The 25,840-nt window shown below is 51.3% G+C and overlaps 2 protein-coding genes and 1 pseudogene across 2 annotated transcripts in view; 2 read left to right on the top strand and 1 right to left on the bottom strand.

The window, feature by feature from the left end:
- LOC149367864 (uncharacterized) overlaps positions 1 to 14,289 on the bottom strand; it is a 70,358-nt gene extending 56,069 nt beyond the window's left edge. The window contains exon 1 of the mRNA XM_089567428.1: positions 14,191 to 14,289. Coding sequence (XP_089423554.1) covers positions 14,191 to 14,286 — 96 coding nt within the window. The 5' untranslated portion in view covers positions 14,287 to 14,289. The remainder of the gene's footprint in view (positions 1 to 14,190) is intronic.
- LOC149367865 (uncharacterized) lies at positions 1,438 to 6,928 on the top strand (annotated as a pseudogene).
- LOC149367866 (uncharacterized) lies at positions 6,853 to 8,324 on the top strand. The gene has a single exon (XM_089567427.1). It carries the CDS (start codon positions 7,119 to 7,121, stop codon positions 8,307 to 8,309), a length of 1,191 nt encoding a protein of 396 aa, XP_089423553.1. The 5' UTR covers positions 6,853 to 7,118; the 3' UTR covers positions 8,310 to 8,324.
- Positions 14,290 to 25,840: the final 11,551 nt, after the last annotated feature.

The raw sequence follows: 25,840 nt of genomic DNA on the forward strand, positions 1-25,840 counted from the left end.
ATCCCGTATATAGCTGTCACGGCAATCCTTGCTACACTTCTAGTGGCTGTATTAAAATGACCAAGTATTCAACCAAGGAAAGCCATGTATTACCAAGCCTAGCCATCAATATGCTTCGCATCTGACTAGGCTTAACCTTAGCTAAGCCTCAGCCAATTTTTTTGTTTATTAACGCGAAAGAATTATATGCCTCATGCGAAGGATAATCCGTCACTGGAAGTTGTCCGAAGAATATGTCCATAGGAAGTTCATGGTACCTCTCACGTGACCTCATTCAAAGAAATAAGTTTGCCGGCACTGGGGTTCGAAACCACGCACTCTGCGTGCCAGGGGGGCACGCAACGCATATGCCACGAGGTATCTTTATGCGACATGGTATTTTGTATACGAGGTTATGTTATGTATGTACAGGAAGGGCCCATATACAGATTATTTACAGACACCTCAGCAAGTGGCTGCACTTTACCAGGTTGATAGAAGACAACACAACTAAAGGGGCAGCAACGATAGACACCGTATCAACAGCGGAAACCAGCCCGGTAGAAAATCTCTTTTATCATAAACGTTCCTGAACTGCAGCTTTGTCCCACACGGCTTTTCCATTTTTGGTCCTGCCAAATCCCGCAGCACCTTTCTGGCACCAAAAATGTATTATGTACTTCATGTCTTGCACTGCGCTAGAAATTATATACAGCGTTTTCATCGAATTTTTGCGGCTTTGAACATTCAGTTTGGAGCCGATGCGAGGTGATAATCTTTTCAGGCCAGTTGGCGCAGGTGGATTGGGCTTGGTTAGACAGTTAGTGGTCTGTTTCTTCTTTTTTTCGCGATTTTTCCCATGCTATCATTAGAATATTCTTGCACTTTAAATTCATGACCCTCTTTCCAAAATTAGTGGTTTCTTCAAATTTTACTGAGCGCCCCTCTTTACAATAGCTTTGTGCAGGAAGTTCGTGCATCTGTGAAGTTTTTGACAGTTCGATATTCTAACGAGTACTTATATTCTGTTTCGCGTAATAGACTGTGAAGATATATTTCGGTGTGCTCTTTCCGCCGCCATTGTATCGATCCTGTACTTTGGCTTCATGGCTAATGATGCGGTAAAGTGCGTGTACAAGACGCCGCTTCCACTTTTCACCAAAAAAAAGTTTTTTATAGATTACACACTGAAGCTCTCCCTGTTCAAACGTGACACCACCAGAAGAACATTTTGTATCTTTTGTTAACTATCGCCTGTGCAATGAACCTGAAACCATTGAGCACTGTTTTCTCAGCTGCGAGGATGTGATTTTACTCTGGGATGTGCTGCAAAGGACGCTAACGAAGGGTTTTGTTTTAAATTCCAACAGTGTACGTTGCCTTGCGGCCACTCAACCTGACTGCGAACCCTATGACGTGATTTTTTTAATTGGACTTCATAGGCTGCGAAAAACGCCCATGTTAGACCGCAACGCTGAACCTCTTGTTTCACCCAGAAACGAAGGGTCGTAGGTGCAGTCGTGTTAGATGGACACGAAGGTAACGCTATGTGGTATGTACGACGGTAAAGTGTGTTGGGGATGTGTACTGATGTCAGGCAACGATGAGTTGCGAAAGAAAGTTGCTAACGTTCAAACGCAAACGCTCTCGCATTTCTCCAGTGCAGTAGACTGCAGTTCTTTCCAAGTTTTTTTCTGCCGTTCAGCAAGACCACAATAAACGGTGTTACCTGTTCTTGTGGTGTTACTCCTTGAGAAATACCTGGGCTCGCGAATCCTCTGGAAGGAAAAGTTTCCCTCACTGGCGCCCAATGTGATTTTTACGAGCCTTAGTTGGCTCCGCGAGTTCTGCTACTTGCACGACACCTTGAAAGCACCCCGTCTCGCCGTATGTGCTAGAGCCACGTCGTAACGTACAACTTACTCGCGTCGCCATTTGTACGACCTCCTGCGAGCGATACTTCGGGCGATAGAAAGCCAGCAGGCCAAATAGGAGCATCTCGCGCCGAAGCCTACACAAAGAGCCCTGAAATTATATCTGCCGGTGCCAGTATATGAAGGACACATCTATAGCAAGGCCGTGGCGGGCTTTTTGCAGCAACTGTCGCATTATACTAGCGCTGAAAACATCTCCGACGACGTCCTTCTGAATAGGATTCTGCCTGTCGCTCTGAAAGGGTCCTCACCGCGATGGCGGCGAGGTCAGTCTTTTACCGACCAAACAGATTTCGAACAACGCCTGCGAGCGAAGTTCCTGCGGCCTGATTCCCCAGTCCGATCAAAGGAAGAGCTGGGGACAAGCACTCGGGCGCATTAGTTTGCTTCCGTGCATTTCATCATTCAAAAACTACATGAGCGTGCAGACCGACTGCATATTATGCTGAAGAGGTGACGCGAGCTGTGCACCAGTGCCATCCCCGTCGCTAGGCCTACCTTCGCGGCCGCACCTTCAGCTCTTTGGATGACCTCGCCGGACAAGCAGCTGCCATCCAGGCGGTCATCACAGCGGATCTGAGCTAACAGCAACTGCCTGCGGCCTAGACATGCCAGGAAACTTCTTGCGCCTGGTCAATCGGGAAGTCCTTGACCCCCTCGAATGCCCCCATAATGACCGGGTAGTACTCGCCTTGGATCTTAAAGGGGCATTTGACAATGTAACACATGAGATCATACTCACTAACCTAAGTCACACCGACTGTGGCCTCAACACATTCCAATACATAAGCCAATTTTTAATGGATCGTCAATCCTACATTCGAATTCAAGATAGAGACCATGGTCCTTACCTACTCGGCACGCGGGGAACCCCTCAAGGCGCGGTACTTTCCCCGCTGCTCTTCAATCTGGCCATGATGCACCTGCCGGCCCAGCTGAGTGGTGTCGCCGGCGTGCAGCACGCCCTGTACGCTGATGACATCACTCTGTGGGCCACGCAGGGCAGCACAGGAGACATTGAAACCAGCCTGCAAACAGCGGCGACGATAGTAGACCGCTACGCCCGCCGCTGCGGTCTTCAATGTTCCCCTCAAAAATCGGAATTTGTGCACCTCCGCCCCTCACAGAAGTGCACAACTAAAATATCTCTCTCTCTTGAGAGTGGTCCCATACGCGAAAGTGATGAGATACGGGTACTCGGACTCTACATCCACAAACACAGGCGGTCAGACACTACATTGGCCAAACTCCGTAAGGTGGGGGACCAGGTGGGCCGCATGGTCCGCCGGGTTTCCAACAAACGCGGTGGGTTACGAAGTAAGGATGCCTTGCGGCTGGCAAACGCCTTCGTAACTAGTCGAATTCTCTATTCGACTCCTTATCTCCACCTACGGAAACAAGAGGAGGACGCCCTTGAGGTCATCCTTCGCAAAATTGTTAAACGTGCCCTTGACCTCCCTATCACTACTTCAAACAGCCGGCTTATGGCTCTTGGGGTGGTGAATACTTTCCGGGAGCTCCGGGAGGCGCACCTTACAAACCAGTACACGCGCTTGTCGCTAACGGAGTCGGGTCGCCGCCTTCTTGCTCGACTCCATATCCAACACACCCCTCCAATGGAAGACAGGTTTCGCATCCCGGAACTGTGGAGACGTGCCCTCCACGTGCGGCCTCTTCCAGCAAACATGTCACATGAAGACCATAATGGTCGGCGCCTGGCACGAGCGGAAGCGCTAGCCCGATATTATGGCAACAAAACAGGGGTATACTACGTGGACGCCTCCGGCCCTCACCATGGGGGATGGTACACGGCCGCGGTAGTTCACAACAGCAACACAGTTAACGGCCTAACTTTTAGAGCTCGCAGTGCAACACAAGCAGAAGAGGTCGCGATTGCTCTCGCGGCCTCACATTCCAATTCAAAATACATAATCACCGACTCGCGAGGGGCCTGTCGGAACGTCGAACAAGGCTGCACTCCCTTCCTAGCCTATCGAATATATCAAAATTGCATACGGGATACGGACCCCGCACACCGTTACCTCATATGGGCCCCTGCTCATCAGGGGTTGGTAGGAAACGAGGCAGCAGACGCAGCCGCCCGCGCGCTCTCTCACCGGGCTGTTTTCTCCTCCCCATCCGATCAGGAACCCGATTTTAATCCGGTCTATACATTCAAAGATATTACAACATATTATCAAAATTGTCATCGCCTTTACCCTAGCCCATGTAAAGGCCTGAAGAAGGCGGATGAGCGGCTCCTTCTCCGCCTTCTCACCAATACTTTGCTGTGCCCGGCAGCGCTAAAACATTTTGACCCCTCCTTTAGCGGCAGCTGCCCACACTGTAGTGCAGTGTCTTCTGACACCTATCACATGGTGTGGGCCTGCCCCTCCAACCCCGCTATTCCCCCCATCCCCAACCCAACCCGGGAGGACTGGGAGGCGACCCTGCTCGGCTGCCACGACTTACAGGCCCAACAAGCCTTAGTCGGGCGCGCCCGGGCGGCGGCAACCGCCACTGGGGTCCCATACTAGGGACCTCCACCTAGTGTTTGTAAGGATCGGTCCCTTACGGGCTGATCCAAACATACCTCCAGTTCATTCGAAATAAATGTTTTCACCACCACCACCACCACCACCACCAGGCGGTCCTGCGCTGGCCCGAGCAACTCTTTTTCCGATACCTCTGGCAATTGACCCAAAAGGCGTATGGGCGTCGGACCGGCCAAGCAAACGTATGCGCCCTACTAGCCGACATGAACGCACCAGGGAACCAGTCCAGGCCCGATCGACCTGCGCCATGGTGCACCAAAGCTCTGCGCACACCAGCTCAACATCCACGCTCCTGTCCAAGCCGGGCAGAGCCGGTGCGCGGCCCTCACCACGAAGCATTCGAAGAGGAGACACGGCCCCTCTGCTTCAACTGTGGATCCAGAGGTCGCTACAAGAGCCGTTGCCCAAGTCCTCCACCTCAGCGATTCCTCCAGGGAAGTTCTTCGGGCCCTGCACGGGACGAGAGGGCCTATGAAAGCACCTGGGTGCTTCCTCTCCGAGGTGCAACGCGCTGGCTCCCTCCCGCTGAAGGAGTCGTGGGAGCAAAGCACCGGCCCACACAGAGGTATTCAGCGGCCTGCAGAAACGCCCTAAAACGCGACGACGGCACAGAAGACTCCCGTCGGAGAGACCAGCGTTGCAGCATCTGGAAAGTAGTCCAGAAGAGGGCAAATACGGGCTGGTTGGTACATGTTTTACGAATTGGAAAAACAGCGCAATCAAAGACGAGACACAAGAGAAGGACAGCGCTGGTGATTTGTCCTTCTCTTGTGTCTCGTCTTTGATTGCGCTGTTTTTCCAATTTGGAAAGTAGTGTTTGCGTTCCGTCTCGGCGAGTAGGATTTTCTAATACCCATGCAGGACGCCACCGGTAAAGGTGGAAGTGTTCCGGCGGTCATCAGACCAACCCCGAGGCATCGGATTGTGACCTCGTCTTTCCGGCTGAATGAGCAACAAAGAGAGGCTGACAGGTGACGTGTTGCGGGTGGCAAAGTGGAGAGAGGAAATGTACTTTTCGTACGCTAGCACTAGCTGGGGCACTAAGGAAAAGGCATCATGGGCTGTGGTGAATCCTCCCCCTGCCACGGTTGGAAGGTGGCAAAGTGGAGAGAGGGAATCTCTACTTTTCTAGCGGTAGCAGTAAGTGGGTCACTAGCAAAAAGGCATCATGGGCTGCGGTAAAGCCTCCACCTGCCACGGTTGGAAGGTGGTAAAATACAGAACAGTTCCCCCTAAAACTTTCAGAGAGAGAAAGAGAAATGGACGGGAAGGCAGGGAGGTTAACCAGGCGATGCCCAGTAGGCTACCCTACGCTTGGGGAGGGGAAAAAGGAAAAAGAGCGGAGATGAAATGAGTTTTTCAAGTGTCCATCGACCACTATGTCATGGGGACACAAACGCGCACTAAAACAAAGTTTATAGACAGAAACACAGCCCCAAATGCAAATGGGAGGCGGATGATGAAGACAGGGTGACAGGCGACGTGTTGCGGGTGGCAAAGTGGAGAGAGGTAATCTGTCTTTCGTTTTCGTGCGCTAGCACTAGGTGGGCTACTGGCGAAAAAGCTGTTAGGTGGCCTGGAGAAGCTCGGGGGTGTCCTGGTGAAGGTGAAAACAGTTTTCGCGGTGGTGGTGGTGAAAAACATTTGCTGTCTACTAAATTTTTACAGAGAGGTGATTGGTGTACGGTCCCATTCGCCCTTTCCCCTCACAATACTAGCTGGAGTCCCTATTCAGGGGCCCCATTTGCAAGCAACGACGCCCGCGTCCTTTGAACCAAGGCCTTTTGGGTCTCTATGTTTTGACAGCTGAGCAGGGCCGCCTCCCAGTCCTCTCTGCTGGGGTTGGAGTTGGGGGGGGGGGGGGGGGGGATAGATGGATTTGATTGACATGCCCAAACCATGTGGAAGATGTAAGCCACCTCCACACAGAACTGGCACGCGCCATCAAATGATGTGTTTAAATGTTTAAGCATCGCCGGGCACAGTACAATGTTAGTGAGAATTTTGTTGAGGAGGCGCTCGTCAGCGCGATCCAGTCCCTTACAAGGGGCCGGGTAGCGCCGGTGCTCCTCCTTGTAGTAATCGATGATTTGTTTGAATGTAAGGGCCAGATTGTCTGATTAGGAGTAGGCTTCCAAGGGCAGGGAGATAGCCCGGGGAGAGAGTGCGCCGGCCGCCTAATCGGCCTGTTCGTTTCCCCGTGGTCCCTGGTGGCCGGGGGCCCAAATCAGGTTACGTATAGTTGGATCTTCGCATCGGCAGCTATATTGCAGTATGCGCCAGGCAAGGGGGGGAGCTCGTTCCAGCTCATAGTTCCGACAGGCCCCTCGCGAGCCGGTGATGATGTGTTTCGCGGCAGCTACAGCAAAGTGAGGGGCGCTGCGAGCGCGTGGTGTGACCAGAGGTGCGGTGTATCGGCTCCTGTTATTTTCCCCAGGAACCGTGGAACTTTTCGTGTGACCCCACCGAAATCGCTACTATCACCTTCCCAACATCGAGAGGAACCTGCCAGTACTGGTCCTGAGCAGGTAGGCCCAAAATTGGCTGTTTTATGGCAATTTTTCATCATCGCCACGCCGCGGAACGCTAAACCTGCCGAAGGTTAGCCTCGATTCCGTAGGCGCGGGAACTTCCCCGAAGCCACCGCATTATGGCGACCACTACCCAACGCGGCTATGATCCAACTGCAATGGCTTGGACTGAAATCGACATCCAACAGCCTGAAGACAACTCTCCGCCCATCGAAGATGAAGGCCTTTTTACGCTGATTTCAATGCGCAAGCGGGCCCAGCGTCCCAAGACATCCAAGGGCGGCGCATCGATAGCGTCGCTCAAATCAACACAGGCACCCGGCAGCGATCGCGCTTCGCTGCCGCTGTATAACAAGACTGCTCTTTGGCGTCCGCAAGAGACGCCGAAAATGAACTCCGAAGACATCATTGTAGTTCTCAAGCCAAGAAAAACCATGGACCTTAAGGCGATTTTCCGGCACGGCGAGTTGGGAGCGGCTATTGCCCAGTATGTGGGAGGAGACGCTGGCGCCGCGCTCAGCATATGGCCAGTCTGGACCCAGAACCTCGTGGTTTGTGGAACTCAAAACATCGACGCAGCAAATAAGTTGACTAAAGACTTTGACCTCAAGACCGGAGCGGACTCCCATCCATTTCGGGGTCACGTGAAGCTTAATGGTGAGGTGTGCCGGGGTGTGATCAGTGTGCGGGCTGATGAGACGACGGCTACCCTCAAGAATAAGGTGCAGTGGCGCGGAGGTGAGATAGCCTTTGTGCGCAAACTGGGAAACACAAATGTGGCGGTGCTCACCTTTGTGGGCCGCAAGGTGCCCCGCTACGTGCATTACAGTTGTGAGTGCACACTTGTGCGAGAATATAAACGGACGATCCCTGCATGCTACCGCTGCGGGACCATCGGCCACCGGGTCGACAACTGCCCACACCCGGACATCGGAAGATGTGGATTTTGCGGGAATAACGTAGGAGCCTCCGAGCAGGGTTTAAAAGAACATGACTGCACCCCATGCTGCATGGTCTGCGGGCAGGCCCATTTGACTGGCTCCGCGGATTGCAAGATCAAGTTTCGGCGTCTCCAACGATCGAGACCGCTAGCCCAGCAGCAACAAGCGGGTCAACCAAGCAAGCCGGGCAAGTCGCCTATGAACAAGACGGGAAAGTCCGACAAAACTGCCGGGCAACAAGGAAGCGGAAACCAACCACCTCCAGCTTCTAAAAAGGCAAAATCCGGGACCGGGGCCAAGCCGCCAGCTTTCCAAGCCGGGGATTTCCCCCCCCCCTTGGCAACAACCCACCCTCAACATCAAAGGTAAGCAACTGGGCGGGTGTCGCCTGTATTTCCTCTCCCTCCCCTTCCCCTCTCGAACTTGAGCTGAGAAAAGAGCTAGCGTTTCTCAAAAAACAGAACGCGCAGCTACAATCCCAAGTCAACGCATTACAAAACGCTAGGGCAGAGCCACCTGTCTCTGAAACAATGGAGGACGCTGGTGAACCGGCGTCTGCGTGCTCGAGCGTCGCTCCGTCAAGTGCTCCGCTCACTGAAAATATGGAAAGCCGCATGACGGATATTGAGAAAAATGTGGCCGATCACATGGCCCAACTACCAGCGATTATTACACAAATTATCCAAACACAAATGCAGCAGCTGGTAACAACCATAACTCAGCAACTAACTGTGTCCATTACTCAGCAAGTCACCCAAAACATTAAAGCCTGGATACAGACTAGCCCAAAATTATTTAGGCGCGCAGGACCCGTAAAGGAAGTAGGCCGCCCATCCAAAATTTGCCGCGACGCTATTGAGGAAGAGAATGAGGATAACCTCCTCGCTACGGTGCAGAACACCAATGCAGTGAGTGGGGTGAGCCAGTCAGCCTCCAGCCTTCATCATGGCTCAGGGCAGTAAACGGACACCTCATAAAACAAAACAGGAACCTTTGGGCGTAATACAATGGAATTGTAGAGGTTTTCGCGACCACGCGAAACGAGCACACCTACGCCTTTACCTAGACACATTAGAATTTCTTGCCGCCATCGTCGCGCTTCAAGAACCTGGGGCTTCAGCAAAAATTTCTGGATATAACACATTTCAGCGGGACCCATCCACCTGTATCCTTGTACATACGTCATACACAGCACAGGAGGTAGACCTCGACATAGATATAACATACTCGTACACTATGGTCACCGTGTTACCCCTGCGACGCTCTGACCTCCCTGTACACATACTGAATATATACTGTCCGCCAAAGCTAAAACATATTACTTTTTCAGATATCTTCAGCCGGGCACTGAAGATAGCGGGTCGGGACCCATTATTGATTGTGGGCGATTTCAATGCCCCCAACCAATTATGGGGCTACAAAAAGGGGGAGGCTCGAGGTAGAAAGCTAGCGGAGCTTATCTCTACGCTAGGCATCACCCTCCAGACCGACCCAGCACATCCCACACGAATGGGAAACTCTGTGACTCGGGACACGTGTCCTGATCTCACACTTTTCAAACACATCCAACACGTGGAATGGAACAATACATAAGACACGCTAGGCAGTGACCACTGCATCATTAACACACTAATTCACACGCGGCCTCTCAAAAGGCCACTCACACAGGCTCGACTCCCAGACTGGCAGGCTTTCAGAAAGTCCCTGCCCACAACCAGCCTGGTTAAAGATGGATACGAGCAGTGGGCCCAAACACTTATGACAACACTCAAGAAACACGAAACACAGATACAAACCACGGAGGACTGCCCAGCGGTGGACAACCATCTACTCCACATCTGGGAAGCCCGCCGCAGTCTCACGAAACGTTGGAAAAGACAGAAACATAACAGAGCACTCAAGAAGCGCATCCTAGATCTCACTCACAAAGCAGCTCAGTATGCCTCAAAACTTGCTGACGCCAACTGGATAGATCGCTGTAACACGGCTGCTAGGCAGATGTCCGGGAAGAACACTTGGAGGCTTTTCCGCAGCCTTATAGACCCCGCGCAGACCCGGGGCGAAACACATCGCCACTTACAACGAGCACTTCATAATTTCAAGGGCAGCACAACACAACTCGCAGACACACTCAGGGACAAGTATCTCTGCTGCAAACAGGACCCTTGTGGTCAGGAGTATCTTTACGCAGGCAGATAATCCTGAGTTAGACGAACCGTTCCAACTCTTTCACCTCAAGGCAGCCCTGGCTAAAATGAGAAGGGGCACTGCGCCTGGACGGGACAAGGTCACAGTCAAGCTTCTGGCCAATCTCCCTGACCAGGCGTATGAGGCCCTTCTGGAATACATCAACACTATATGGAAGGGCGAAACCCCGCTCCCTCTAGACTGGAAAACATCTCTAGTAACCTTCATCCCCAAGGCGGGAAAGGAAATCAACACAGACAACTTGAGGCCTATCTCGCTCACCTCGTGTGTGGGCAAGCTAATGGAGACAATGGTGCGGGATAGGCTCTCCGAATACTTGGAACAACGGAATACGTTTCCAGACACTATGTTCGGCTTTCGCCCACATAAGTCGGCACAGGACATACTCCTCCAACTCAACAGAGACATAATACAACCAGTTGAACATCCACATAATGACAAGGTCGTCCTTGCCTTAGACTTGAAAGGAGCCTTCGACAATATCAAACACAGCGTCATACTGACACACCTCAGTGAGACCCACTGTGGCCGCAACACTTTCAACTATATCAAAGACTTTCTCACCCATCGAACAGCATTAATCAAAATCCAAGAGGCAGAATACGGTCCGTATCAAATGGGTACGCGGGGGACACCACAAAGCGCGGCGCTGTCCCCCCTACTCTTTAATTTGGCGATGCTCCATCTCCCGGACCAGTTGCAGGGTATTGACGGCATACGGCATGCGCTGTATGCCGATGATATCACGATCTGGGCCACAGAGGGAAACTTAGGGCGCATGGAGGAATGCCTGCAAACAGCCGCTCACGTAGTGGATCGCTACGCAGGGCACTGTGGTCTCCAATGCGCACCCAGCAAATCTGAATTTGTACACCTTAGGGCATCACCTAAGGACAATACCAAAATACATCTCTCCTTAACAAGTGGCCCCATTCATGAGGCCAAAGAAATTCGAATACTCGGACTCTTCATCAATAGCCAAAGAAGAGTAGACACAACATTGCACAAGGTCCGCAAAATTGGAGACCAGGTGGGCCGTATGGTCCGTCGCGTCTCCAATAAGAGAGGGGGTTTGCGAAGCAAGGATGCAGTTCGGCTGGCCCATGCTTTCGTAATCAGCCGAATTCTCTATTCGGTCCCTTATCTACACTTGCGGAAGCACGACGAAGACAAAGTTGAGGTAATACTCCGTAAAATGATGAAGAGGGCACTTGACCTTCCTGTCTCCACCTCCAATGCGAGACTTCTTGCATTGGGAGTGGTACGTGAACACCTTTCAGGAGTTCAAGGAAGTCCATCTCACAAATCAATACACGAGGCTAGCCCAAACGAAGTCGGGCCGGGACTTGCTAGCCCGGCTTCACATCCAACACGATTTCCACATTCAGGAGCGGGTCCGAGTGCCCGAACTCTGGAGACGCGCCGTCAGAGTTCGACCCCTCCCCACTAAGATGGATAAGGAAGACCATAGTGGTCGTCGCCAGGCTAGGGCGGAAGCCTTAGCGCGCCACTATGGCAACAAGCAAGGTGTCTACTACGTAGATGTAGCCGGGCCGACCCACGGGGGGTGGTACACTGCCGCGGTCATACATCAAGAATTACAGGTGGATGGTCTGTCCTTTCAAGCCCCAGGCACAACACAAGCTGAAGAGGTTGCTATCGCCCTAGCTGCTTCTGATACCAAATCAAAACACATCATAACAGATTCGCGTTCGGCGTGTAAAAATTATGAGACTGGCTGGATAACTCCACTAGCTGAACGAATACTAAGGAACTGCAGCCGAGACACCGATCCTACTCCCCGCTGCATAGTTTGGACTCCGGGCCATCAGGGCCTAGCAGGAAACGAAGCTGCAGACGCGGCGGCCCGAGCACTCATTCACCGGGCGTTCCCATTGGCTCCTGAGCACCTGAAACCTGAAGGTGGCTCTTTACTCTCGTTCAAAGACATAACATCTTATTATAAGGATAGGCACAGCGTGTACCCAGCCCCTGCAAAGGGACTGGGGAAAGCAAACGAACGCGTTCTACTTAGACTATTCACTAATACAATGCTGTGCCCGGCAGTATTAAAACATTTCGATCCCGCGTTCACTGGCAGGTGCAAACACTGTGGCGAGGTGGCTGACACCTACCACATGGTTTGGGCTTGCCAGCGCAACTCAGCTCTCTCCCCCCACCCCAACCCTACCAGAGAGGAATGGGAGGCGGCCCTGCTTGGCTGCTCGGACCTTCAGGCCCTAAAGGCTTTGGTCAAGAGGGCTAAGCTGGCGGCTTCGACCAATGGGGTCCCGGAATAGGGACTCCACCCATTGCGGGGCTCTTTAAGAAAGCCTCACCTCTTTTATTAAATAAAGGCTTTTCATCATCATCATACAGCAAAGTGAAAAAACAGAAACCGCGTCGTGTCAGCTTCGACTTACACTCTGTGCAAAATCTTCAAAAGTAACCTACCCGAGGGGTACATATATATTGTGGAAGGGCACCTTGTTTACCCAAGTAAATTGGCCGTTTATTTGTCACTTTGCAACTGACGACATCGTAGTTCGACAAAGTGACCTGACGAGCAGCGTTTGGCCCCAGGAGCATGCGAGAGTGAACATTTTACACTATCCTTTCCCTGCTGCCGTACGTATCGCGCTGAGCTCTTTCAGTTCTTGCTCAGAGGCTGGAGAGAAACCGGTATCGAAGCGCTTGGAGCTAAACTAAACAGCTCGTTGTGTGGCCAAGGTCGAAAACTTCTGCGTAGTCAAGTTGCAATTTATGTGCCGCCGACATCGAAACGAATCATATGGACTTGAGGAGCTAGCAATGCATGCAGCCCAAGGAGGGGCAAAGCACGACTCTACATTTTGTGCCCCACCAACAGAGATGCACCGACGCAGGCGCGAAAATTCATTTGCTCGTGCAACCAAGGTGGAGGCGGAAAAGGCAAGTAAAAGATGAAGGGGGCACTAAAGCACTGACTGGCAATTCCGGGTTAGCCGATTTTGATAGGGTGGGTCCCTCTGCTGCCAATGAAGTTGGCCATGCCAGTGCCCACCCTCTTCTTAGAACGCAGTTCGGCATTTTGCTTCAGCGCCGGGCCTGAGGCACCAGGGACAGCATGATTCCAAGTTCTCAACGCATGATTAACGCGGAAAAAATACACGCGGGCACAAATCAGTAACGGGAACGATGTGCCGTCTTTAGCACGCATTCCTGAAGTTTAAACTGGTGGTGTTCACATCGCCTTCCAAAATCAGGCTGCATCATCTCTGGTTTGCATATCCTAGTAGTGAGATCGTTCTCAAATTTCATTGCGATTAGGTCATCTCCGTCAGACCGCTCATTCTTTTCTTACCAATTTTAGTCCATTCGGTCCAGACCGCGATGTGCGTGTGCAAATTTATTTACTTATTTATTCAAGTTACCCCTAAAGGCCCTTCAGAAGAGGGCATTACATAGGGAGGGGGGGGGGGATACAATCATATAAGTAATCGCGATACATTGTAACAAATGAGTGTAGCAAAAAACGTTAATTAAAACATAAGGCATTACACAAAGTAAAAATGAACACTAACAAAAACGGTAAACATTTACACATTTCCGTCACAGCGAAAAAGCTCTCGGAATTTTTTATTGTCAGTTTCTGTGGCGATGACTGATGGCAAACTATTCCGTTCAGTGATAGTACGGGGAATGAATGAATTGGCATAAGACGATGAATGACAGTTTACGCGTTTAACTTTGAAATGATGATCACGGCGTGGAAAGATGGCACCAGGTGACTGAAACAGATCACTGCGAAGGTCATATGCTGGTCACATCTGCATAACGAGCTTTCGCACTGAATCATGCTTCTAATTTTCGATCTCAAACTGCGAACCGAAGATATTTCTCAACTCTTGTGAAACAGGACAAAGCTGCCTTCAGTGACGTTTTTTTCATCTCCCGTGGGATACCGGACAAACGCGCCCTGCATTGTTCTCGTGAAATAAGCGCGCCTATTACGTCGTGCAAAAATTAAAAGCCACGAAGACGGTTTTGACGCTGCACTCACCGGGTATAAGGTGTGTATGCCGTTGTTTACGATAGTTTTTTGGCGTAGCGACAGAACTTCGGGTGGAAAACGTGTGTGCACTGTCGTTTCGGCCATGGCTTCTCGGGTGGCTTTCCTCTGGCGCTGATTCCGATCCGCCAACAATTGCAGGCCTGTCCTCCGGGCCCTACGAGAAAACACTGACGCTCGCAGGTAGGGGAAGCTACGCAGCTGAAGGGGATCCTTCTAGAAGCTTCCATTCGTTGTCTCGCCCCTCACAAGTGCAATAAAGTGATGGCACAGACAAAGGCTGCGGTATACGCGTAGCAACTAGGGAGCACCAGGTGGTTGACCGAGCAGTCTGCATTTCTCATTCATTGGAAGAATACTGCCTTCGTTAGATGAAGCCTGCCGTATTTTTATCGAATACTCATGGCAACGCGCGAAAAGCTTTCCTGGTTATAATCCGTATCGATGTAATAATATATTTTAAGTGCTTAACAACGTCGTCGAGGCATTAGGGATCGAAAAATACGTAATTCAAACAGCTTTTCGCAGGTCTTCCAGAGGTTACATACATTCGCCAATAAATATCAATACAATATTTTTCTTTCATATTTCGTAAGCTCTCCGCCTGATCTAATGGAATGCTTGGTTGCAGATTAATTTTTAACGGGGCACCGATATTTTATGGTATAGCCGTGTTTTTGCGATTATTTGGCTGTTGCAGCGAGTGTGCACCCTCAAATTTTTTGAGCAGCACAGTTCCGATACCAGCGGTGACAGACATGTGTCCGTAACCTGATCTCCCCACGGCAAAGTACCAGTAGTGTCCACAGGTGCGACGGCACAACGGGAGCGACTGTTAGTTCAGTTGCGATAGAAAGAGTCGCTGGATCGGCTTTCAAACAAGCCGCATTACCACCGGTATACCTTCCACGCTGCAGCCTCCTGCAGTCTCAGAATGCCTCCGCCGTTAGACGTACCCTTCACCTCAATTACCCGCAGAGTAGTAAAACTAACGCTGTGTCCTCCCAGCCACCTCACAAATCAGGAGCAGAGGTGCGAAAGCAGTGCTTCACTAGCAATCCTGCAAAGCCCATGGGTCTCTGAATCCTCTACCTCTGATCCTTGATACCTCTAAGATACCGGCAGAAATAAAAGAAATATTACCGCAGCTAGGTTTCCAAACCGCGGCGGCCTGAAAAGGCCAGCTTCGCTGGCCACTGCATGAGAGCACTATGCTATTGCCGCAACCGAACACCTAGTGTTTAGCTGCCACATGTACAAACGTCTTGCGATACCATTTTGGACAAATGAACAGTCCGCATTGTGACAAATGTGCCTCGATAGAAACTGTGGAACATATCCTGCTTGAGTGCCTTGCGCATGCTAACGAGCGTGCGTACTATGAACATTGCATTCAGAAGCTCTGCCCAGTGCCCTTAACAATGGTCAAAGTTTTAGGTCCCTTAGCCTGCCTTAGGCAACAGAGACTTGCAATGAACTTTCTATTTACATATTTAAAAAACATTGGACATCTCGATAAGCTTTAAATTCACTTGCACGTTACTTTCACGCATTCTTCATGCAGTGAACTTCGTCAGCCCATTTGTCAGACTATGCACTCCATCATTCCATAGGTTACATCAATACTCGCCGTTGCATCCTTAGCACTCATTTCATAGCCGCATTTTATCTTCGTTTTTTTTACCTTTTCCACACTGCTCTCCTTCTGTCTATATCTCCCAAATTCCCCTCCCTACGCAGAGTAGCATGCCAGCGATTTTTAAATACCGGCTTAATTCTCTGTATTTCATTAACGAGTTTCTCTCTCTCCACATTCTCGCGCTGTGCATTGCACGTCGTCGTCCTCTGTAACCTCCGTCTTTGCGCAAAGAGCACTATTAGCCCTCTACCTCGCAATATTTTCAGGTGTATGTGAAGGCTCCTAAAGAGACATGAAAGGAAAGGAGACGGGCATAAGTTGCTACCTGGTTCTGTAAACACCTCAAGCGTTTTGAACTACGCACTACCGCCGCTGGTGGCTCAGTGGTTAGCGCGCTCTGCTACTGAACCGGAGTTCCCGGGTGCGGAGGACGCGTTTCGATGGAGGCCTGAGCCCTCCACTACGGCACCTCTTTCTTCCTTTCTTTTTTCTTTCCTTCCCTCCTTTATACATTCCCTTACGGCGCGGTTCGGGTGTCCACCGAGATATTTGAGACAGTTACTGCGCGATTTCCTTTCCTCAAAAACAAATTTTCAATTTTTTCAATAGGCCGCCGGCGTTCATTGGGTAAACTGAGGTTGGTGTTGACAACGTTATACACTGCGTTGATTAGAAGGTAAGGAAAGGCGCATAACTGGCTTTGTGGGTCAGTGGACACCTCAATCGCGCTTTCAGGTAGGTGGCGGTGGTGCCCACCTGCAAAAAACTGCGCTTTAGCGCAATATTTCATGCTTAGCAAGGATAAACCGCCAGAAAATTTTTATTTGGCTTGATGGCGGTGGTGGAGAAAAGCATTTGTTGTATTATACACAGATAGGTGGTCGGGGGCTTCTCCTAGTGGTTGTGGTTTCGAAAACATTTATTAGGACGGGACAGGAGGTGTGCTTGGATCACCCTGTAAGGGACCGATCCCTACAAGCACTACGTGGAGGTCCCCAGTTTCGGACCGTAGTGGGAAGCCTCTTTACATAGGTGGAGTCCCTAGTCCGAGACCTCACTGGTAGCAGCCGCCGTCCGGGACCTCTGGACCAAGGCCCGCAGGGTCTGGACGTCCGAGCAGGGCCGCCTCCCAGTCCTTTCGGGCCGGACGGGGGGGGGGGGGAGGCTGTGTTCTGCTGGCAGGCCCACAGCATGTGATAGGTGTCAGCCACCTCTCCACAGTGCGAGAAGTCGCCACTGACCATAGGGTTGAAATGTTTCAGTACAGCCGGGCATACAAGAGTATTCGTAAGAAGTTGCTGTTGCCTCTGAAGCAATGGCACATACCAAATGTGAGGGATTCAGAGGAGACGCATTCTTCTGCTTTCCCAAGCCCTTTCGCCGGGGATGAGTAACGTCGATGTTCATGCTGATGTACTTCAGAATTTCACAAAAGCGGATTAAGGGTTGCGCCGCTTCCGAGGACGGTCTCGTAGACGACAGGCTGAGTCTGACCACCCGGCTGACGTTGCCAATCATGCTAAGTATTCCGCTAGAGGCAGGGAAGTTAAACAAACGTGCTAAGCTAGCGGCAGAGACCGACGAAGAACGGGAGCGTCGACTGGCTCAACAGCGGTTGAAGGATGCCGAAAGGCGGCAGCAAAGAGCCTTGGAGGCAGCCGCTGCTGCTTCTGCCTCCGCCAAGACTTCGGCGACGGTCGAAGAGGTTGAGTCTAACCTGGCTTAGCAGCACAGCATAACTACACATAACAAAACTTTCGCTTGCATAACCGGGCATAGCCGAGCTAAGAAGCAGCCATTTTTGTTGGAGGTGGCCCGGAACATATTTTTGGAAGTGATCCGGGTGTAATTTGGTGGTCGCCATCGTGTCAGGCACAGTCAATCACGGTTGGGCATCGATTTTGGTCGAAACCGTTCAATGTCAAATTTGGGGGTTCGCTCGAGCCGAATTTTTGGAAATTACCAGGACCAGATTTGGAGGCTGCCATTGAGTCAGGCACGCTCAGTTATGACTGGACATTGATTTTCGTCCATTTCAGTGAATGTAAAATTTCAGGGCTGACCCAGAACAAATTCTTGCTGCTTGACGTCACAGTTTCTATCGCAACGAGCGATGCACGCAAGATTTTTGCTCTGCTCTGACAACGGTGTGAGTGCTTTCTCACTAAAAACCGTGATACGTGTGCTTAACGGTCACCGTCGGCTGGCGGTAGCGGGTGGGAGGGCGGCCCGTAGGAACGCATATCAACGAAACTGTTCCAAGATTCCTTTCTTTTCAAGCTGTACTCATTGAACTAGCCGCAGCTGATGTATAAATGGGCAGCTGGAATAAAAAAAAAAACTCCACAGATATGCAAAAACTGGTTTATTGGGGGTTTAACGTCCCAAAGCGGCTAAGGCTGGGTAGGCCGCCGTGTGAAGGGCTCCGAAAATTTCGACCTCCTGGGGTTCTTTAACGTGCACTGACAACGCACAGTAGAAGGGCCTCTGGAAATTCGCCTCCATAGAAATTGGACTTCCGCGGCCGGAATCGAACCCGCGTCTTTCGGGTCAGCAGCCGAGGGCCATAACCACCACTCTCGAGCAACACACTCTCGGGCAACACAGATAGGCACTGCAACCACAAAGGGAAACAACATGAAAACGTTCTCCCTTTGACGGTGTGCTATGGTCTTTGCAGCGATGTCTTCTAGGCTAACAAGACATATAAAAGCACACAGCAGTCTCAATAGGATCAGTGTTGCTGACAGGAAATCCTGATTGCAGACTTTGGTTTCCAGTAATCAAGGTACCGGTGGCTACAAACATGCTCTTATTATGTGTCAAAAGAATGCAAGTTAGGGGCTTCCATTATGCTTGCTCTGGCGTCAAATTATCAAATCAATTTTATTCACATGACTAGTAAAAAAAGGCCTGGCTTAGCTTATGGTTAAGCCTAGGATGCGAAGCATAATCGGCATCGGTGAGACATTCTTGAGTCTGCAGTAAAACCATTTCTTCTGCGCGCTGCTCCTTTCGTTTCTCACGTTGCTTCTTCCGGTAAGCACGCTCCTTTACAAGGCGCTGTTCCCGCTGTTCAGGTGTTTCTTCAGCACGCATTTTCCTTTTGGTAGCATTTCGCCGCTCGAACCGAGCAGAAGTACTCGAAGCTTCATCCTTCACCTTGGCATCGGTTGTCGAACGCTGCCGTCTAGCTGCATACTGTGCACGTCGCTTTGCAAGCCGTACTTCTCGTTCTTCTCCCTTTCCCGTGGCTCTTTGTAACTTGCGCTTTGCGGTCTGGCGAGCCGTCCTCTCCCTGGCCGACATCTCACTGCTCAAGTGACTCAACGAGTGCGTCGCCTTTTGCGTGACGTCGGTATCTCCTAGCGGTAGGAGCGGGAGTTAGGCCGCCGGCAGAGGCTGCGCGTCCGCAAGCGAGCGCACGAGGCCCCAGCTTTCACAGCTCTTGTGACGTCATATCACGTGGTGCGCCGATGAAGGTCAAGTGGCAGCTACGCGGCCGTGCGCGGCGCAGCAAGGAAGAGCTCGGTTGTGCGAGTAATATGCTTCGCATAAAAAGATACATGCAAATTTACACACCACACATTGGATCACAGTCGTGTCCCATTAATATAACCCCTGTTAATATGCACGACTCGAATTATGGACAGTTTTCCTTTCAGGCCAAACTTTTTTAATGTACTATGCTTCGTGAGTATGCAAACTCACTGTTCGGACAATGGAGAGGGTGAAAATGCAGAGTGTCCATTAGGACCCCCGTATTTCAGTGCGTTAATATGGATAGTCTCGAGTGCCCCAACCAAGCATTTTCTCTCCGATATATTGAAATCAGGAGTGATGCCTGACTGATGGCCTCTTTTGTGCTTTCATGTTTACAGGGTGTTCAGTGGGAGTGCCTTACTGTTTCCTTCAGTGCAGAAATTGATGTAAAGAAAACTTTCTCTGCAGCGTGTGCTACGTTGGTAGCGTATCAGCGGTTTATGGAATGGGAAAAGTAATAGCCATGGTAATAGCAGAACATACGTCATCGCACCATGAGACGCCATCATGCTTCTGATGCACCACTAGATGCTTCATTATTTAAAGATAATGGCAAGCAGAATAATGCGCATTTTGGAATTGAGCATTACTTTAGTTCAGTAATTTAATTTTTGCTTTGAAGAGTGTCGTGCTTAGAAAACACTCCTGTGGTACGCCATTCCCTTGGGTGGAACTTATGAAAAGTTGCTGCTAGGTGGACACAGAATGTGATGATGATGATGCTAGGTATTTTTGGCGCATGGGAATCTAGGGACAAACAGCTACAGACACAAAGTTTAGTGGTCGGCACAGGCTAAAATATGGCACATTTTAAAAAACAACACCGGGTGTAGAGGGCCTAATATTACAGAGTATAATCATGATTATAGACCTTATGCAGAAGTGCTGCCATCTAGTGGGCGCCGCGCGCTTTTCCGCAATGTTTAATAGCGTCCTCGATCACCTCGCACCAGGTGCGCCCCGAAACCAGCGCGGTTCCCTGCGCACCACGGCGGTGGCGCACCGGCGAGGGTCAACATCGAGGACAAGCTGCACCCCGCAGTGGCTCGTGCATGCAGCGCCGCCTTTTGGGTGCCTTTCTTTTGGCGCGTGCATTTCATTGTAAACCACAACACCGCGGTCACACGCTCCTGCTCGCCCGAAAATGCTTTCAGAACTGCAAATAAATCACACATTTCACATGTCAAAGGCCATGCACACTGCAGCTATATATGCCAAGCACTGCAATGTAAACAGACGCTCGCTCCGGTGTCGGCGAGGCGCCTGACGAACCGATAAACGAATTTTCGGTCCTTCATCGCCGTTTTTAGGCTATCAAGTCGATTATCTGTCATCTTCGCTATCAGACGAACTTGACAGCAGTTCATCAATAGCGGCAACCATCTGTATTCTCTGCTCTATCGCGTGAGTCTGTGCGCAGACACGAGCAGGATAGTATGGGCCACCGTGTACGGTGTTAAGAGTGGACAACGTGGTCCTGGGAGCCGGGTGTGACTCATCGCAAAGCAAGGGATATGACGAGGCCTGGCGCCGGCGGCAGAAGCATAGACGACGACGGACGGGGTTGTTGCTCTCAAAATCACCGAACCTCCGAACCGATCGAAGGACGCTGTCTCCCACGGGCCTGGGAGAAATTACTGTCAGACGAGTGTCGTCGTTAGGCAAAGATGCGGCGAGAACTTGCGACAGCAGCAGCAACGCTGGAAGCAGAGATGCACATGAAGCACGGCGGAAGCAGCGGTATACGTTGGCCGAGTCGGCCTTCGGGTCACCGAACGGGATGATGCTACGCAGGGTCACGCTGAGCGAGGCTGCTAATTGAAAGACGCTGTGTCGAATGGGTCTCGTGCTTCGGCCATCCGGCGGGGGAGTTCGAGGAGGTTCAACCACGTGCGAGAGGACTGCGGGATTCTGCTTTCCCACGGAGGCAACGCACAGAAAACTTGCGGCAGTGGTCAAGGTGACGCATCTGTGTTTGATGACTGTCTTCCCCTTCTCATACCCCGAGCTGTGAGAGAGCGAGAGAGCTTCAGCACCGCCCCGTGCCGTGGGTGGTACCGCCAGCGTCATCAATGGCCCATCCAATTGGACAACGTTATTCGAACTAAGTTCCCCAGTCAGGGATCTGGGGAACGCGAACCGTATTTAACGGGATGTTGTTGTGTGATCGGAGCTTTGCATTGCATTCGATTCAATTCTCATCTGTAAATATGTAGAATAAACCCTTCTGTACAGTTTCCTCGATAGCGCAGTCCGTCAACGTCATTCGGAGCCGGTACCTGTGGGGCTAAACGAGTTAGTCATCTCCAGGACCCCTCCGTCTTCAACACTGGTTGGCAGCAGCTGGGATGGACCGTGCGACATCGTACTTTCTCCACGGGTGAGCGTTTTGGCTTTTGCTATGGGATTCGCCAGGCTGTAAGATTCAGAAAATAATCTTGACTGGGAATCAGGGCTTTGTCGTTTGAGAGGGGTTATTCTCAAGGCATTGTTGTGTTAGCAGAGCCAAAGCGGAGAAAGCGTTGTCATGGACCTAATGAGGTTGTACAAGTCAGACTTGCTGTTGATATGCGAGGAACTGTCGGTTGAAGTGCCTAGCAAACTAACCAAAATTGAATTGGGCGAATTCATTCTTAAACAAGTCAAGCATAACGATCAGTTGCTGGTAGATACGTGGAATTTGGTACAAGGGGAAAAAGCCCGCAAAGTAAAACCCGACCAGGAGGCTAAAGAGAAAGCCGACCAGGAGGCTAAAGAGAAAGCCGACCAGGAGGCTAAAGAGAAAGCCGATCGGGAGAAAAAAAAAAGCACGTAAGGAGGAAGCTGATCGGGAGTGGGAAAAAGAGAAATAAAGAAAAAAATGGGAAGCTGAAAAGGACGAAAGGGATCTAAAGCGTATACAGCTTGAAAACGAACTGCGAAGAAAAGGCGGTATTGTGAGAGCCGGAACTCCTGAAAGAGCAAGCGATGCTTATGAAATAGGTCCGCAGGCAAGACCCGCAAAGTCTGTGACCGTAGCCGAGTTGATAAATCGCGACACCACGAGGGAAGTGGCAGGGAACGTGTGCAACCGGTACGGTGGTCCAAGGAAAGCCGCAGAATCCGAGACCGTGTCCGGAGAAGTTGGACGTAATGCTAAGAGAGAGCATTCCGAGATAGCGTCTAAACTACACGAGTGCGAGGATTCTCCTCCAAGTGAGGTAGGAGTGGCAACGGACAACTTTGTCGGGACAGTTGCGAGCGCGACACTTTCAGTAGAGTCGTTACAGGCGTCAAACCGGCAGAACCGCGAAAAGGAAGATTTTCCTAGCGAGAAAGGTTTCGAAGTTGAAACAGCGGAAACCCCTTTTGAGAGTAACAACCGCGGTAAGAGCGAATTGGAATGTCACAGTGGCTTCAATGGCAAAGGCTCCGGAGAGGCTACCTTGGTAATACTGGCACAAGAAGAGTGCGAGGCTGCCGAGGAAAAGGATAGCCGTAAGAGCCAGGCTTCCAGGGAAGACAACTCAGTTGTAGCTGAGCAGGGCGACAGCCAGCCTTCCAGAGAAGACAACTCAGTTGTAGCTGAGCAGGGCAACAGCCGGACTTCCAGGGAAGACAACTCAGTTGTAGCTGAGCAGGGCAACAGCCAGACTTCCCGGGAGGACAACTCAGTTGTAGCTGAGCAGGGCGACAGCCAGGCGGGCTCAGTTGTAGCTGAGCACTGCAGTAGAGAGAATGGCGCGCAGAGCGACAGCCAGGCTGGCTCAGTTGTAGCTGAGCACTGTAATGCAGAGAAAGACGCGCAGAGCGACGGGCAAGCGGTAGAGGACAACTCCCGAAGGCATGCGCCGGGGAACTCGGGAGCAGTTTCAAGTCCCGCCGTCAGCTGGGAGGCGCTGACACTCTGCTGCAAAGCCGGAGAGGCCAGCTTTGAACTTGAGGAAAGTTTCCGAGGTGCGACTGAAACACCAGAGTCAGCTAGTTATGATCAAGAGACGCACGCGGAACAGTCCAGGCAGAGAAAAAGGAAAAGGGCAAGAACCAAAAGAAAACGGTTCAAATGTAAGGACATACATTCCTTAGCGTGGACGACTGCCAGAGTTAACAAAGAAAGGAAAGCGAAACCTTCCCGAGCTGCTCCTTCCCGCGTTGCACCTCGCAGACTTGCAACTGCAGTTAACGATCTGGCGACACGAGCATCTCGTTCGAAGGCTGACTGCAGTAACGAAAAGGGGAGAGCGCGTCTTCCAAGCAAAACTGGCGCGAAGTGCATAAAGGGGCATCGACCTGTAAGAAAGACTAGACCGCGCCGTCCGGACAAAAAGCCAGTTAGGAAAAAGGCGAAGCGGCCCAAGAGATCAGAAGGCGCAAGGTTGCGCGGTACTCAGCGCATGCGAACGCAGGAGTCGAACAACCGAGACGACACATGCAGGCGTGTTCGGCGGGCGCACTTGAAGAGGAATCGTCCTTCACATTTGGCACCGCATTCTAGGAAGCGTGCATGGCGAATGGGTAGCCGAGCTTCCTGCTTGGGGCGAGAGAAAGAGGCACCTTCTCGCGCTGGTCACTGCTCGTTGTCCAGAGCCAGAGTCGGTTATCGACATTGTAGGAGCGACCAAGGTTTTCGGAGAGCCTCGAGGGGGCGCGGAAACGACAGTGAGAGTCGGGGATCGTTTTTTTCTGCAGCCTTTTGTCACGAGTTGACCGCAGTACAATCAGTCAAAGCGCGACCCCGGCGGGCGCGTCTGAAAAACTAATCCTTTCAACTCGGCGGCGGGGAGTCAGCTTTCCCCCCCGCGTGGCGACTCGAAGTAGCTGTTTCGTTTTTTTTTATTCCTCTTTTTTTTGTGTGTGTTTATGAAATCAGGCAGGGAAAGGCTACTTTTGAGTTAAAACGAGTTGATCGGAGGTTACTGTTTTTTTTTCCCCTTACCTAGACAAGGGCTATGGAGTTACTGAGTTAGAAAGGCTATGGTGTCACTGAGTTAGAAATCACAGGTGTCGATTTCCCATGCTACCAAGAGATAAGGGCACTCACAGGAGTGCAGCTCGAGTAGAACTACGCTTAACGTCGCGTAGACGGAGCGTAGATCCCTTGATTGACTGACACCTTACGAAAGGGAGCCTCACTGACATACACTGAAATGACCGAAGAGAAAACTCGTCTGAAGGAAGCGCTCGTGTCCCAACCTTTGCTTCAGGCCACTTATTTCAGTAAAGAAGTTCAGTGTGACGCCAGTGATAGAGGACTGGGTGCTATTTTAAGTCAAGTTGGCGACGGCCACGAAGAGCACCATGTTCAGTACATCAGCCGCAGGCTGACATGTAGAGAAGCGTTAAGCGCTTTAGACAAAGAGCGCGCGTTTGGTTTAGGCGGCACAGATGTTGTCGGGTTACCAGAGTTACTTGAACGGCGCAAAGTTCATATTTGAGACTGACCATCGTCTCAAACGTGCTTATGACAGTTTTGTCCCCCAAAAATGGTCGCTTGCTTAGACGGAGTCCGGGTCTCCAAAAACAATTTCTCGATGCGTTTCAGGAACCGAAAACCGCACGGACATGCTGATGGATTCAGCCGATTGTTGTAGACAGGAGTACTTGGTAGGACCACCTACTGTGTGTGGGTTTTTGATTTTAACCTTGGTCCAAGCAGTCCGTCTTTGGCGATTTCAAAGGGGATATTTTGCGCTTTCTCGGCACCAAAATTACGCCAAAATTCAGTCATGTTTTAGTAAACATTTGTTGTCATTGTGGGAAGCCTGGTGGGTCTTTGGCAAATTCCGAGCGCTTGCTTGTGGGTCAGTGCCCTGTCTCGTGGAACAGTCCACTGATGCCATTCTTTGTTGAATGTTCGAGCTTGGATGCCATTTCTGGAAACCAGCCCTTCCACCCGACTCCGGCCTCATCTCTTCCTGCCCAGCGGTCGTGAACGCTGGCCATTCGAGATTTTTCGGGCCGCGGACGAGCTGTTAAGAGTGGACAACGTGGTCCTGGGAGCCGGGTGTGACTCATCGCAAAGCAAGGGATATGACGAGGCCTGGCGCCGGCGGCAGAAGCATAGACGACGACGGACGGGTTTGTTGCTCTCCAAATCACCGAACCTCCGAACCGATCGAAGGACGCTGTCTCCCACGGGCCTGGGAGAAATTACTGTCAGACGAGTGTCGTCGTTAGGCAAAGATGCGGCGAGAACTTGCGACAGCAGCAGCAACGCTGGAAGCAGAGATGCACATGAAGCACGGCGGAAGCAGCGGTATACGTTGGCCGAGTCGGCCTTCGGGTCACCGAACGGGATGATGCTACGCAGGGTCACGCTGAGCGAGGCTGCTAATTGAAAGACGCTGTGTCGAATGGGTCTCGTGCTTCGGCCATCCGGCGGGGGAGTTCGAGGAGGTTCAACCAGGTGCGAGAGGACTGCGGGATTCTGCTTTCCCACGGAGGCAACGCACAGAAAACTTGCGGCAGTGGTCAAGGTGA

This window comes from Amblyomma mixtum, chromosome 1, assembly GCF_055824585.1.
Source record: "Amblyomma mixtum isolate Tamu chromosome 1, ASM5582458v1, whole genome shotgun sequence".
Taxonomy (NCBI): Eukaryota; Metazoa; Arthropoda; class Arachnida; order Ixodida; family Ixodidae; genus Amblyomma; species Amblyomma mixtum.